The 16133-nt window shown below is 45.4% G+C and overlaps 1 protein-coding gene across 2 annotated transcripts in view; it reads right to left on the reverse strand.

The window, feature by feature from the left end:
* Window positions 1-1715, reverse strand: part of LOC143287636 (chordin-like) — a 145922-nt gene extending 144207 nt beyond the window's left edge. For both annotated transcript variants that reach the window (XM_076595757.1, XM_076595756.1), the window contains exon 1: window positions 1428-1715. In XM_076595757.1, coding sequence (XP_076451872.1) covers window positions 1428-1647 — 220 coding nt within the window. In that variant the 5' untranslated portion in view covers window positions 1648-1715. The remainder of the gene's footprint in view (window positions 1-1427) is intronic.
* Between the last annotated feature and the right edge of the window lie 14418 nt (window positions 1716-16133).

The raw sequence follows: 16133 nt of genomic DNA on the forward strand, positions 1-16133 counted from the left end.
CACACACACACACACACACACACACACACCATTATATACATTATTTATGTTCATACATTATGCAAGAATGAGGGGACACTAACTTACGAAGGTATTTTTTTCCTGAGCTGCGGATTAGTTGGTGTAGTTTATTTTAGTTTTTGTTTGTTTGCTTTTTCTTTTTCTCTCTGTCTGTGTGTGTGTGTGTGTGTGTGTGTGTGTGTGTGTGTGTGCGTGTGTGTGTGTGTGTGTCTGTCTGTCTTATCTGTGTGGAATCATCCCTACCCCTCTCCTTCCAAAATATCGACAAAAAAGAAGATATGGTTGTTAATGGCCATTCATCTTTTTTTTTTTTTCTTTTTTTTTTTACGTGCATTCTGAAAACTACTGATTTTCGGGTAAAAAAAAAGTTATTTGTGTTTTTCTGTATATTCGTCACTTCGAACACACGCGCGTGTCTGTGTTAGTGTATATCTCTTTTTCGTAAGCCGTGTCTGTATAGTGTGTTTGTCTGCTGTTTCGTCTGTTGTTTATTTGTGTAGGTGTAATGGATCGAGTGTAAAGACTGAAGCAGTGATTAGTTTTCATTGCAATTTTTTACCCCTGGCTGGAAGTAGATGCTAGCGTAGCGATAGCCTTGATATGGCCTTGGCAGTCGGCGAGGCTGTAAGCACCATGATTTGATTAGGTTTAGTGTGCGTGTGAATGTGAAGGCTATAGCATGCGTTCAACAAATCAGTAAACTATTATCACAAATCTTCTGTAATGATGATGACGGTGATGGTAATTGTGATGATAATTTGTATTTGTATTTCATTGTATCACAACAGATTTCTCTGTGTGAAATTCGGGCTGCGCTCCACCAGGGAGAGCGCGCCGCTACACTACAGCGCCACCCATTTTTTGTATTTTTATTTGTATCGAAGTGGAAAGTGGATTTTCTGCAGAATTTTGCCAGGAACGACCCTTTTGTTGCTGTGGGTTCTTTTACGCGCGCTAAGTGCATGCTGCACACGGGACCTCGGTTTATCGTCTCATCCGAATGACTAGCGTCCAGACCACCACTCAAAGGTCTAGTGGAGGGGGAGAATCTATCGGCGGCTGAGCCGTGATTCGAACCAGCGCGCTCAGATTCTCTCGCTTCTCATGCGGACGCGTTAACTCTAGGCCATCACTCCACTTATGATGATGATGATGATGATGATGATAATAATAATAATAATAATAATACCACAAATCTTCGATAATAATGATTACGGTGATGGTGATTGTGATGAATGATAATGATGATGACGATGATAATCATCATCATCATCATCATCACCATCATAAATACTCAAAACAGCACTGCTGCGACCTCCCTCAAAGCCAGCCACACTTCAAGACCCTGGACTATGCTGATGTACCGTGAAGTACATTGTATGCATGCTGCTAGTGCCACAACTTACCCGGCTCATTCCTGTGAAGGGAGGACTCGGGCACCTCCTCACTGACGAGGGGAATCTTGGCCTTTATTCCCATGCAGGCCGGCCATAAACCACACAGCCACAGGACAGCCAACACAACATCCCGTGTCCGCCACGTTCGCCAAATTCCCCTGTCTTGTCGACGAGCACGCGACATGTCTTCCATTCCACACCCTCGTTGCCGAGTGTTCTTGCCCGACATCGCTTGTTCCTCCTCAGTCCTCAACCCCTTTGTTTTTTTGGGTTTTTTTTTGTTTTTTTGTTTTTTTCGGAGGGGGTGGGGGGGGGAGGTTTCGTTGAGAAATAAGTTCCTTCTTCCGAGTTGTCCTTTTCCGTTTGTTCTCTCTTCGTGTAACTGACAGGTTTAGTGGTCTCAGTTAACTTATGGGGCGTGTCCTCCGCCCTGTCTGTCTGTCTGTCACACAGCGACGGCAAGCTCTGGGATCAGTCCCGATCGTGGATCACTTTTTTTTTCCCCCCAGTGTGAAGAGATTGTGACGGAAAGATCGAGTCGTTCCCCCTCGTCCCACGTGCAGACCAACCGTAGCATGTCTCACGTGAATCAGTGTGAACAGTTATCACCAGTTTTGTCTGACACAGCTTCCACGACTGACAGATCGATCCCAAAACCAAAACTCAACCCTTCTTTCTTCGTCAAGCAATTTTTTTTTCTAATGTGATGAACTCTACACTACTCTTCGATCACCGAGAGTGGCGAGGAAAAAAAAAGTAATTTCTGTACAAACACGAACACATTGTCGGAGTCACAAACAAACGAGAAAAGAGAGAAACTCACACAGTCGATCTTTTATGTCTGTCCGCTGCACCAACAAACAACAAAAACCAAACTAACAACAAGGGAAGCCAAAGTCTGACAGACTTCCAACCGCAACTCCCTGCACGGTTTTCGTGAATCTGACAGTCTCCCTTGAAATTGGAAGAACGCAGACGAAAAGTAGGCGCGGCCTCTGATTGGCTAAGAGCCTTGGAGAGCGCTCGCGCCGTCGTCTCAATGAATGAAGCGCACACCTTCACGCGCAGTGGGGTCAGGCGGCCAACTTCAAAGCGTGGAAGGTGTGAAGGATTAGCATTTGCTACCAGCCTTCCTGGCCTGCCTGTCGGTACGGAGGGGGGAGGGGGGGGGGGGGGCCGGTCGGAGGCGGAGTGAGTGGAGGGAGGGGTGGGGGGGGGGGAAGGTGGAGGAGGAGGGTGGTGTGTGTGGGTGTGTAGGTGTGTGTGAGGGGAGAATATGAGAGTGGGACTACGGTCTGGGAAGGAAGGAAGGGGAGGAGGCAGGGTGGTGGTGAAGGTTGGGGATGAGGGTGGTAGGCAGGCATGTGAAGAAGGAAGGGCGGAACTCATCTTTTTTTTCTTCTTTTTTTTTTCTCGGTTTTTATTGGGTGGGTGGTTGGGGGGGAGGGGGTTATTATTTCATGAATGCGTTCATAATTATTATGACAATTTACTTTGCCTTGTAGGTAGTATTTCTTTAAAAAAGAAAAAGAAGAAAAAAGAGAAAAGAAAAAAGCTTGCGCTTAAAATTATGTGTAGGACACACAAAGATTCTCTCTCTCTCTCTCTCCTCTCTCTCTTTCTCTCTCTCTCTTACACACACATTCACACACACACACACACGCACGCACGCACGCACGCACGCACACACACACACACACACACACACACACACACACAGTGGGAGAATGAGAGATAGACACAAACAAACAAACAGATAGAGAGACAGAGAGAGCAGTCTCACAAATCTGAATTGTTGCATTATCATTGCCTACTTCACGATATTTTCAAATACAACTTTCATAAAATATCATGAAAATTGTATTTGAAATAATAACTGCTAATAATGATTGACAACTTTATTTGGGAAAGTAAATATATAAAATTATCATCATTATCAGCAGTATGTCTTGACAGAAATTCGTGCTTTCAAAAATGATCACTCACGCAAAATCTAAGCTTAGGCTATGCGTCCATGTTTGCATGTTTTGTGAATTATCATGTGCGCGCGCGCGTTCCCACACAAGCATTGGGAGACAAGACAAGACAAGACAAGGCAAATGGTTTATTGTACATTGGCCTCAGGCCATTATACAAACACTTGGGAAGGGGTGGTGGGGTAGGGGGGCGGGGGGGGGGGGGGGGGGGGCAGGTCCATTACACTGAAGCATCGAGAGAGAGGGAGAGAGGGAGGGAGAGTGTTTGTGTGTCTGTGTCTGTGTGTCTGTGTCAATTTGTGCGCGCGCGTGAGTGTGTCTGTGTCAATATATGCCGCGTGCAGGCGTGTGTATCATGGACGATTTGTACGATTCAGCTTTCTAGAAATAATGGTTGATATATTTTTTGTTTGTCATCTCAAGTTGGTAATTTTGAACTCTAAGTAAATGAAACAGACTGAAAGAAAGTAATTTACATTTGTCTTGCTAACAAGAAAAATGTTGAGGGGGGATATTTTGTTCGTCAATTTAATGTTGAACCACATAGCGTGCGTTTAGACGAAGGCCTATGTGCATATGTGAGTGTGTACGTGTGCGTGTGTGTGTGTGTGTGTGTGTGTGTGTAGGGGGGGGGGGTGCATGTGTACGTGTGTGCGTGCCTCTGTGTGTGTGTGTGTGTGTGTGTGTGTGTGTGTGGTAATTATTTGCATTTATTGGTTCTTTTATAAGCAGATGAGACGGTTTTATAGGCGGATTCAAAAGACAGTTAACTGAAAACTCTGGGTGTGGTTCATTAACTATTGTCGGGAATGATAATTTAACGTAAATACAGACAAAAGAGTAGATATTCAACACTTAAGAATGTATTTCAGGTTTGAAAGTAAACATATTAGTGTCATGGATTCTTTTAAAGTACTTATGGATAACTTTCAGTCAAAACGGAAAGTTCTTCAAGGGAAAGAAAGCACAAAAGCCAATATTTTCTTTGGTGCAAACATCTGGATCAAAATTTACCCGTAGATGTTCCCTTTGATTCGTATCAATCAATCGTTGTTCTGGTTTCAATAAATGATTAAATGATTGTGAAATATGGGTGTATGAAAAGTTTCAGTTTCAGTTTCACTTTCTCAAGGAGGCGTCACTGCGTTCGGACAAATCCATACACGCTACACCACATCTGTTGAGCAGATGCCTGACCAGCAGCATAACCCAACGCGCTTAGTCAGGCCTTGAGTGCATGCTTACATATTTGTGTACCTATGAAAGGGGATTTCATTTTACGTAATTTCGCCAGAGGACAACACTCTCGTTGCCATGGGTTCTTTTTCAGTGCGCCAAGTGCGTGCTGCACACGGGACCTCGGTTTATCGTCTCATCCGAAAGACTAGACGCTCAGTTTGATTTTCCAGTCAAACTTAGGAGAAAGGGCGAGAGCGGGATTCGAACCCACACCCTCACGGACTCTCTGTATTGGCAGCTGAGCGTCTTAACCATTCTGCCACCTTCCTCCTGTGTATGAAAAATGATAGTGAAATGAGTGTATGAAGATATTGAAATCCCAGAGAAGTTGCCGTTAAAAAATAGATTTTGGATATTCCAGAGAAGTTGCAGTGAAAATTCTGAAAGCGTTTATCTTGACTGAAGAAAAGTAGAATAGATACATTTGTATACGGTGAAACTGGAATATGCCCACTGCCAGTCCTGATCAAATTAAGACTAATTAGATTTTGGACTTCTCTTGTGTCTCGTGATTCAGAAAAAAAAAACTGTCTTTAAAATGTATGAATTTGTATCCGAAAAGGATTTATAGTTCGGAATGGATAAGTAATATTCTCAACAATTTTTGTTGAAACGAAACTGGATTGTGTTTGGAAATCACAGACATTTTTTTTCATAAATATCGATGTTGCAATGTCATTACTGCTTCAAAAGATAATTTTGAAAAAGATAGGGATGCATTCTTTACATCAAAGTAATATCTAAATGCAGTTTTATATTTACTGTGAAAAGGAATTAAAGATATAAAATATATTCCGCACTTATCCAGTACAAACGTAATTTTATTATTCAAAGATACATGTAACAATCACTCTTTCCTATTTGAAACATGACTGGCAAACGGAATATTGAAACCTCTTGATTGCCATTGTACGTATCATGTACGTACATAGTGATGTCACTGATGACGTCATCAGAAAAAGGGAAATAACTCTGGAAGGCTGAAAATTCACACAGTTCATCTGGAGTGGTATATTTCAAAACAGGTGTTTTCTCAGTTTGAGGTTGATTGTTTTGGAGATTGTTTCATGACTCGAAACACAGCTTTCTACTGGTTTTCCCCCGACACTGAAGGGTTTTAAGAGAGAAACGTATCTGTAGAAAATGTGACATGAATACTCTGGTGATAAATTTCACTTTTTCGAATAGTTTACTTTTTTTTTCTTGTTCTTTTTCCCACTGAGGTTCGAAAATGATTGTTAATCGATACGCATTTATGATCAAAATCTGTTTTCTCGATTTGTAACTTGTTTCCTCCCTACGTTGACATCCTGGTTTGGACTACCGTTGCTGTGTACTTTAGTATATCCCCCTCCACCTCGCCCCCCCCCCCCCCCCCCCCCCCACACACACACACACTTGACACGGGCAGAATGACCGAGTCATTAAAGAGTTCGACCTCTCTCTCTCTCTCTCTCTCTCTCTCTCTCTCTCTCTCTCTCTCTCACTCACTCTCTGAAGAACAACCTGTGAAAAAAAAAAGATAGAAAAGGAGCGACTGGGATTTGTATTAATGATACGAACTGCAATTCTCTAAAGCTTGCATGACGGGCGCAATAGCCGAGTGGTTAAAGCGTTGGACTTTCAATCTGAAAGGGTCCCGGGTTCGAATCTTGGTGACGGCGCCTGGTGGGTAAAGGGTGGAGATTTTTCCGATATCCAGGTCAACATATTTGCAGACCTGCTAGTGCCTGAACCCCCTTCGTGTGTATATGCAAACAGAAGATCAAATACGCACGTTAAAGATCCTGTTATCCATGTCAGCGTTCGGTGGGTTGTGGAAACAAGAACATATCCAGCATGCACACCCCCGAAAGCGGAGTATGGCTGCCTACATGGCAGGGTAAAAACGGTCATACACGTAAAAGCCCACTCGTGTACATACTAGTGAACGTGGGAGATGCAGCCCACGAACGCAGAAAAGAAAGCTGGCATGAAACCAAGAAGGGTGTGACACCAAGTGGAGTGATGGCCTTGAGGTAATGCGTCCGCGTAGGAAGCGAGAGAATCTGAGCGCGCTGGTTCGAATCACGGCTCAGCCGCCAATATTTTCTCCCCCTCCACTAGACCATGAGTGGTGGTCTGGACGCTAGTCATTCGGATGAGACGATAAACCGAGGTCCCGTGTGCAGCATGCACTTAGCGCACGTAAAAGAACTCACGGCAACAAAAGATTGTTCCTGGCAATATTCTGTAGAAAAAATCCACTTCGATAGGAAAAACCAACAAAACTGCACGCAAGAAAAAAAAAATTTTTAATGGGTGGCGCTGTAGTGTAGCGACGCGCTGTCCCTGGGGAGAGCAGCCCAAACTTCACACAGAGAAATCTGTTGTGATAAAAAGAAATACAAATACAAATACAAAGACATTAAAACTCACCAGAGACAGTACAGTTTGTGTCGACTGCCACGAAGACCAGCATTCAGCCTGCTGTGTGCACGGGGGTAAAGTAGTGGGGGAGGGAGTCACTCATAAATCAGTAACTGTAGACTGGCGAGCATCAAAACCCATCTTTGGAAGCTTGTGTCAAAGCATGCACCGTTCACCGTCAGCCACTACGTCGGAAAACGCCGGGGTTATTCGAGAGGCAGGGGTTGACAGGGGGCAAACCGGCACAGTAGGGGTGGAGGGAAAGACGGGTATAGGTGCTGAGGTAATCTTGCCGTTTTCCTCTCGTGTCCCTAAAGCCCACCTTTCATAAGTGTCAAGATGAGGTCTTCAGCGGCTAATCCACACGTCGTTTACGTTACACGACTCGACGGAAATGTCACTCACTGTTTCTACGGGGAATTAAAATATAACGAAAATGAATGAAACGACCTTTTTGCCCATCCACCCGGGATCAAGTCTTCACGACATGTCTGTTAAGTGACAGGTCTGGCTTCACATAACAAAACACACACTTCTTGCTCTGATGTTGGAAAATGGGCCATCTGTCTCAATGTAGGGTCTAATCTTGACGGATTCTTTCCCGAGTCTTAAAGCTGTATTGATGGTAGACACCCTAGCATTGTGATGCTCCTCAAGATCTAGAACTGTCTGCCACTCTGCAATGCTTGCTCTTGGTTTTATTCGTGTACCTTCGGATGCAGTGTCAAAGGAATTTAAATTGTTAATCAGCTGGTCAGGATTCCCATTAGGGACAAAGGATTTTATAGCTCCCAACTGAAAACCATACAGGAAGCACTGATTCGGCCTGTCTTGGTTATGACACGCTAGCCCTCCACAAGGAGAGACAGAGACAGAGAGTGAGAGAGAGAGGGGGGGGAAAGAGAAGGGAACTGTCAGAGTTCCAGAGATCTCTGTAAACCACTTCAGTCGAGGCAGAGCTGGTGGCTTCCGTTTATGACGTCATCAAAGCACCAACTGGTATGAGACAATTCAATGTGATATCGCCAGAGCCAGAAAGTTGTTTAAAAAAAAGGAGATATATAATTATGTATATACGTATATATGTATTATATATGTGTGTGTGTGTGTGTGTGATAGTAACAATAATGATGATGATAACAACAGCGACAACAACAGCAAGAGAGAAGAAGAACAGAGAGGAAAAAACAGGGGGAGGGGGGGGGGGGGCACAAAGAGAAAAGTCGTTTTGAACTTGAAGATATCCAGGAACCAATAGTCCACATACGAAAGAAAATACAGGGTCACCAGGGTGAGGGTAGGAGCGGGGGAGCACGGGATTCGAACTCACAACTTTCACTTGTCGATCTACACACGGGTTAACTCACTCAGTACGGCCAGTCCTCTCTTCTCCTCTACACAGACCCCCTCGGATGTCCAGTGGGTGTCTGAATGACCCAACCTTTAGCTTCCGTCTTCAGAATTGTGGTATTCTTTGTCAACATTCACATCTTCAGTATAAGAGCCTTCCGCTTGCAATATTTTGATGATGGTAATTGGGGTGAAACACTGTTAACGTCGTCTCTTTCGCCGTTCGTATGGAGAGAGTTAAACGTCGACTCGAACCACTGAAGGGAATGATTAACCGCCGCAAGTAGCTGGGGATGTGGCGGTATGAGGGAGGAGGGGAGGTCGACCTGTCTTACACAACACCAAGCGCGTTGGGTTACGCTGCTGGTCAGGCATCTGTTTGGCAGATGTGGTGTAGCGTATATGGATTTGTCCGAACGCAGTGACGCCTCCTTGAGCTACTGATACTGATACTGATACTGACACCACCAGAATCACATGTTAAGATGGGCAATGAGAATATCCCCCAACCACCTTTTTTTGGGGGTGGTGGGGGTGGGGGGGGTGAGGTCGTTGGGGGAGGGAAGCAGAGGAGGGGCTGGTAAACCTCCACATGTAAAACGTTAACCAAACAGTTAAGTGTTGTTGTTGTTGTTATTGTTGTTGTTGTTTATCAGCAGGCCTCACACACCCTTCATTCTTTCTCCGTGTTCAGCGACCCCTGAGAAAGTTCTTGAACACAAACAGAAAAAAAAAAATCTTTTTCGATTCCTAGCATTGTACTGTGCTTCAAATAGCACATCGTCTCTTCAGTGCTCCCCACCCCTAATGTTGACTTGTGCAGCAAGGTGCATCTCACTTGTTGACAACTGGCAATATGTTTCACTTTCAGTTCCTCAAGGAGGCGTCACAGCGTTCGGACAAATCCATGTACGCTTCACCACATCTGCCAGGCAGATGCTTGAGCACCAGCAACGCGCTTAGTCAGGCCTTGAGTGCATGCATATATATCTGTGTACCTGTCGGAGTAGATCTGTTCTACATAATGTTGCGAGAGGAGAACACTTATGTTGCCATGGGTTCTTTTTCAGTGCGCGAAGTGCGTGCTGTACACGGTTATTGTTTCGTCCGAATGACCAGACCCTCTGTTTGGTTTTCCAGTCAAACATGGGAGAAAAGTAAAACCGGGATTCGAACCCGGACCCTCACGGACACTGTATTGGCAGATAATCGTTGTAAGTAATCATTGTGCCACCTTTCTCTCCTTGTTCAGCAAGACACGTACCAGTTGTTGACCATTGGTACGATGGTGTGGAGTGGAGTTTAACGACCTATCGCAGTAAGCCCTTAAGGTCAAGTTGTTCTGAACAGATGTCCGGCAGTGGTCATTTTTCGGTGGTAAAAGATGTTCAATGCTGTGGTCCGTACGATGGTGTGTGACGAAGGACTATTTATGGGATATGATGCAGGGACAGCGGCGGACACCACAGACATAATATACATCATTGGACCGTCTGTGGAGAAAACAGGCTTCATGTGCCGTTCTAACTTTTTGACAGTTACACGTGACTAAATGCCTACGTTGACCGAACTACGCCATTGGTCAGTTCCATACTACACACAGTTAGTAGCGGGTTACGACCATACTAGGCTCTTCCGTCCGAGCAATGCAACTGGCTCCTGGACCCAGGTGGAGGAGGCAGAGTTAGCTCCGTGCTGTTTAGATATCATCATCGCAATCCTTTCAAATGTTATGAGAAGACAGAAAAGTAGCTGAGGCTTGTGTGCGTGTGTTGGGGGTGGTGTGTCGGAGGGTACACGGCGTTGTGGTTTTAACTGCAGTTCAGTTACAGAACGTAATATGTCTCAGAACCTAGATTTTAACGACTTACTGGTTTGCCGCCCATGATGTCAAATTGTTCAGTCCTGCGATCGATGATGTGAAAGTTTTGTTGCTCGAGGGGGGCGGAGTCCTGATGCCTCCGAAAGCGAATACATAGATTATATAGTGAGGTGTTTTTGGTGCGTTTTTTCTTCTTATTATTGTTTTTTCCTGTCGGTAAAACAGGCTATTGCGGCGTGGCGCCTATTCTACACAGCAGACATGTGACTAGCCGACACTACCACTCTCTTATTCACACCACGGGGAACCTATTATGCAAAACGGCTCTTTGGCCGCCTGATTTATGAGCTTCCGTGGACCTGGGAGCTGAGCTGATAGCATCTACTGGTTCCCTTCCAATCGTGCCATCAACAGCAAACGGGGACACTTAATGTCCCTGCAGTCCAGTCTTGTATGCGTGTGGAAGTGTTCAGCGAGATTTGAATGGTGGTATAGAGAGGTGTGGTGGTTGTGAGAGGTGGGGGTGTGATGTGAGGATGTGGGGCGGTGTGAGGGTGAGTGGTGGTGGTGGTGGTGTCTAGGTATCTACGCCATGACCGGTCTTGATGGGTCATCACTGTCGCCGCTGTTGAAGACTGTTGGTGAATGTTTCTTTGTGACTGTGCTTGTTTGCTTGTTTGCTTGATTGTGTGTGTGTGTGTGTGTGTGTGTGTGTGTGTGTGTGTGTGTGTGTGTGTGTGTGTGTGTGTGTGTGTGTCTATCTCTCTCTCTCTCTCTCTCTCTCTCTCTCTCTCTGTCTGCACAATGCTCTTAACCTGGTGACAGTCCGTACTGGAAAACAGACGATCCAAATAAAACAACAACAACAGAAGGCGTAGGGGTACTTAAACTGTCCCAACAGACAGACAGACAGACACAGGCACACAGACACAGAGAATGAATGAATGAATGAATGAATGAATGAATGAATTTTATTTCTGAGGGTAATAGAATAAGCAACAATGCTTTTTTTCATCCAGCCCCCAAAGGGAGAAAATTGGGGGAAAATATAAACAAATGAATTGCAAATAGCATCACATAACATCAAACGAGAAAGGATGAAAAAAAAAAAAATCAAAGCATCACATCCATTACAAATCATGGAAAGGACTACATGGAAATTGTACACATAAACGCAAACACACTCTTTAGAATAACGTTTATGCGCCGAGAAATGTAGAGAAAATAGAGAAAGACGGACAGACAGATAGACAGACCAACAGAGACACAGAGGGAGGGAGGGAGGGAAGGAGAAAGACGTCTTTGAGAATAGTACCATCATATGATTTTTTTTAATTCATAGACAGAAATAGCAACATTTTCTATCTGATACTTAATTTCTACATAGGATCAGCAAAGCTTTCCATCAGAAAGGAGGAGGTACAGACAGACAGACAGACACAGGCACATGCACACAGACACAGACGGGAGGAGGTAGAGACAGACAGACAGATAGACAGACAGACAGATAGACACAGGCACATGCACACAGACACAGACACAGACAGGAGGAGGTAGAGACAGACAGACAGACACAGGCACATGCACACAAACACAGGGGGGAGGAGGTAGAGACAGACAGACAGACAGACAGACAGACACAGGCACATGCACACAGATACAGAGAGGAGGTAGAGACAGACAGACAGACAGACAGACAGACACAGGCACATGCACACAGACAGACACAGAGACGAGGAGGTAGAGACAGAGAGACAGACAGACAGACAGACAGACAGACACAGGCACATGCACACAGACACAGGGAGGAGGAGGTAGAGACAGACAGACAGACACAGGCACATGCACACAGACACAGGGAGGAGGAGGTAGAGACAGAGAGACAGACACAGGCACATGCACACAAACACAGGGAGGAGGAGGTAGAGACAGAGAGACAGACACAGGCACATGCACACAGACACAGGGAGGAGGAGGTAGAGACAGACAGACAGACACAGGCACATGCACACAAACACAGGGAGGAGGAGGTAGAGACAGAGAGACAGATAGACAGACAGACACAGGCACATGCACACAGACACAGGGAGGAGGAGGTAGAGACAGAGAGACAGATAGACAGACAGACACAGGCACATGCACACAGACACAGACAGGAGGAGGTAGAGACAGACACAGGCTTATGCACACAGATACAGAGACGAGGAGGTAGAGACAGAGAGACAGACAGACAGACACAGGCACATGCACACAGACACAGACACAGACAGGAGGAGGTACAGACAGACAGACAGACACAGGCACATGCACACAAACACAGGGAGGAGGAGATAGAGACAGACAGACAGACACAGGCACATGCACACAAACACAGGGAGGAGGAGGTAGAGACAGAGAGACAGATAGACAGACAGACACAGGCACATGCACACAGACACAGGCCACAAAGACAAACAGACAGAGAGACAGAAACAAACAGAGAGGCAGAAACTGACAAACAATAAAGAACTCAACGAAACAAGCCGCAGAACTGCCCCTTTTGCGATCTCCCTCCTTCTCACAAAAGAGAGACAGACAGACAGACAGAGACAGACAGAAAAAGACACAGAGAGAGAGAGAGACAGAGACAGACAGCAAAGACAGAGAGAGAGAGGGAAACAGACAGACAGACAAAGACAGAAAGAGAGAGAGACAGACAGACAGATAAAGACAAAGAAAGAGAGAGAGAGGGGAGAGAATGAGAGGGGGAGAGAGAGAGAGACAGACCGACAGAGACAGAGTCAGGCAGACAAAGACAGCGAGAGAGAAACAGAGACAGACAGACAAAGACACAGAAAGAGAGACAGACAAACAGAGACAGACAGACAAAGACAGAGACAGACAAAGACACAGAAAGAGAGAGGGAGAGAATGAGAGAGAGACAGAGACAGACAGAGAGACAGAGACAGACAGACAAAGACACAGAAAGAGAGGGACAGAGACAGACAAAGTCACAGAAAGAGAGAGACAGAGACAGACAGAGACGGAGAGATATTGTAATGATTGCTTGGAAAGTCATTCCAGGAAGTTCTTTTATTTATGTCGTTCTATGATCTGTTCTTGATTGTGTGTGTGTGTGTGTGTGCGTGTGTGTGTGCGCGCGTGTGTGTGTGTGTGTGTTCATGCATGCGTGCGTGTGTGTGCGTGTATGTGTGTCCGCCCTTCCTCTCAGTCTTTATCTGTCTAAAGTTCCATCAATTTCTTCTTTCAGCGAAACCTGTGCACGTCATTCCTGCAAACTAACGCCCTGTCCCTCCACACACTGGCAGCAGCGCGGAAGTCTTAGACACACACACTCGGACCACCAGCGTTCTTCTCCATCTCAGCTGATTGTTTTCCTTTCCTTGCTGCTTCACCGTAGATGTTGTCTCTCACCCCCACGCCCATCCCCCCACCTCCCGCGCCTGTGTCCAGCGCCACATCAAAGAGGCCTATAATTGGGATTAGGCCTCCAAGGTGCCAATGGTGGTTACCTTTAAAAAAATATATATTAAAAAAAAAAAAAACCTCGGTCCTTCGAGACCAACAGCACAGGACATGAGTTTCGTTCAGGTAATTTACTGAGTGTGCTCGTAACGTTAGCAAAAAAATGAATAGTAAACACATTTAGATGCACACATACACACACATAAACACACTCATACGCGCGCGTTAAAAAAAGAATCACACACACACACACACCCGCGCGCGCGCGCGCACGCACGCACACACACACGCACACACACACACACACACACAAGAACACACTTTACACCATGTAATGTGTTTGTTTGGGTAACCAGCAGGCATGATGAATAGTTTCAGTTTCATTTTCTCAAGGAGGCGTCACTGCGTTCCAACAAATCCATATACGCTACACCAGAACTGCCAGGCAGAGATGCCTAACAGCAGCATTACCCAAAGCGCTTGGTGAACAAGAAAGTGACAAGAAGAAGTATGCCATTTTGGGCAATGGGTACCCATCCCCCTGAGGACGTTCAGCTGCCAAAGTGGCGGAATATGTGAAAACCAAGTATTAGAAATGTGTGAATGTGGGGAGTTTGTATTTGTATGTGAATGTGAGTTTGTATTTGTATTTGTATTTCTTTTTATCACAACAGATTTCTCTGTTTGAAATTCGGGCTGCTCTCCTCAGGGACAGCGCGTCGCTACACTACAGCACCACCCTTTTTTCTTTTTTCTTTTTTTTCCTGCGTGCAAGTTTATTTGTTTTTCCTACCGAAGTGGATTTTTCTACATAATTTTGCCAGGAGCAACCCTTTTGTTGCCGTGAGTTCTTTTACGTGCGCTAAGTGCATGCTGCACACGGGACCTTGGTTTAACGTCTCATCCGAATGACTAGCGTCCAGACCACCACTCAAGGTCTAGTGGAGGGAGAGAAAATATCGGCGGCTGAGCCGTGATTCGAACCAGCGCGCTCAGATTCTCTCACTTCCTAGGCGGACGCGTTACCTCTGGGCCAGCACTCATTACAACCCAGGCGTGCAAAATAAGAACAAGAAGCACTGCATTCAGTCGGTTTTTAATCAAGCGTTAGTGGTCTTCAGGCCCAACACTCGGCTTATATCACAGATTGACATAAGTTTACATTTGGGCCAACAGCAAAGTGAGAGCTGTATTATCAATGGTTTCTCTACAGTTTAGTCTTTTGTGAAGGACTATGACTCTCAAACTAGGAGGCAAAATTGCACTGGCTCTTGGTGCTGCAGCCTTGTGGGCGAGTTGGCCTTTGGTAACCATCCCAACGCCGACTGTCCTAAAACCCTCTTGGCTGAGAGAGTGGGGATGTATTTGGGCAAGACACTCTCCACCATAATCAAATTCTAGCCCAAATAGTCGGAACAGCAGTTGCCTCCTCTGCTGTTCTGATGGTCATAGTCGGACATGACTGAGTATCATATAAAAAGTGGTCTTTGTGGTGGAAATTGTCTTGACCTTTTTTTTATGCAGGTCATAGCATACTTTTTCGAGTTTTCAGTGGCTAACAATTTGTCAGTGTATATTCACTTTTTTTTCAGTACAGAGCATAGCGGCTTCAATGTTCTGAACAAGTATGATATATGATGTATGATAGTCAGTCGTGTCAGACTATGACCATCAGAACAGCAGCAGAGGCAACTGCTGTCCCGACTATTTGGGTTAGAATTTGATTATAGTGGAGAGTGTCTTGCCCACGTTACATCCCCACTCTCTCTGCCAAGAGGGTTTTAGGACAGTTTGCGTTGGGATGGTTCCCAAAGGCCATCTAGCCCCCAAGGCTATAGCACTAAGAGCCAGTGTAATCTTGCCTCCTGGTTTGAGAGCCATAGTCCTTCACAAAAAGAACAACAAACTAAGCTATAAATGACTTCCCATTGCAATGGAGAAACCACTGATCATACAGCTCTCACTTTGCTGTTGGCCCAGCTGTATGCTTATGTCAATGTGTTATAAGCTGAGCGTACTGAACAAGTACTGCCGTCCTTGTTGGCTAACACTACAAACAGTCTTGTCAAGCTGAACATTCCGCCGGTAGTTTCTGTTTGACTTAAGTAAAGGGTGGTCTTTCCTGGTGTTTTCTTTTTGACGCGACTGGCACACCATAGTTTCCGCCTTAGATAAAAAGGTGCGAGGCTGTGGCCGAGGGCAGTGGTGGGCAGTTCAAAGGGAGTGATCAAGAGGTGGGAAGGCGTTAAGTGGGAGGGTTTAATTTTGATTGGATTGAACTCTGGTCGCTTGTTGTGCTTGTGGAAATAGCCTTCCTGCCAGTTTTTCCTCTGCCTGGGTGTTGGCTGGTCCAAGTGAGCTTTCAGGGAATGGTGTTGAGAATGTTGGGCAGACAGAAGCAGCGAGAACTGAACGAACGAACGAACTAACGATCGAAATAATATTTTTCCAGAG

The sequence above is a fragment of the Babylonia areolata genome, chromosome 11 (assembly GCF_041734735.1).
Source record: "Babylonia areolata isolate BAREFJ2019XMU chromosome 11, ASM4173473v1, whole genome shotgun sequence".
Lineage (NCBI taxonomy): Eukaryota > Metazoa > Mollusca > Gastropoda > Neogastropoda > Buccinidae > Babylonia > Babylonia areolata.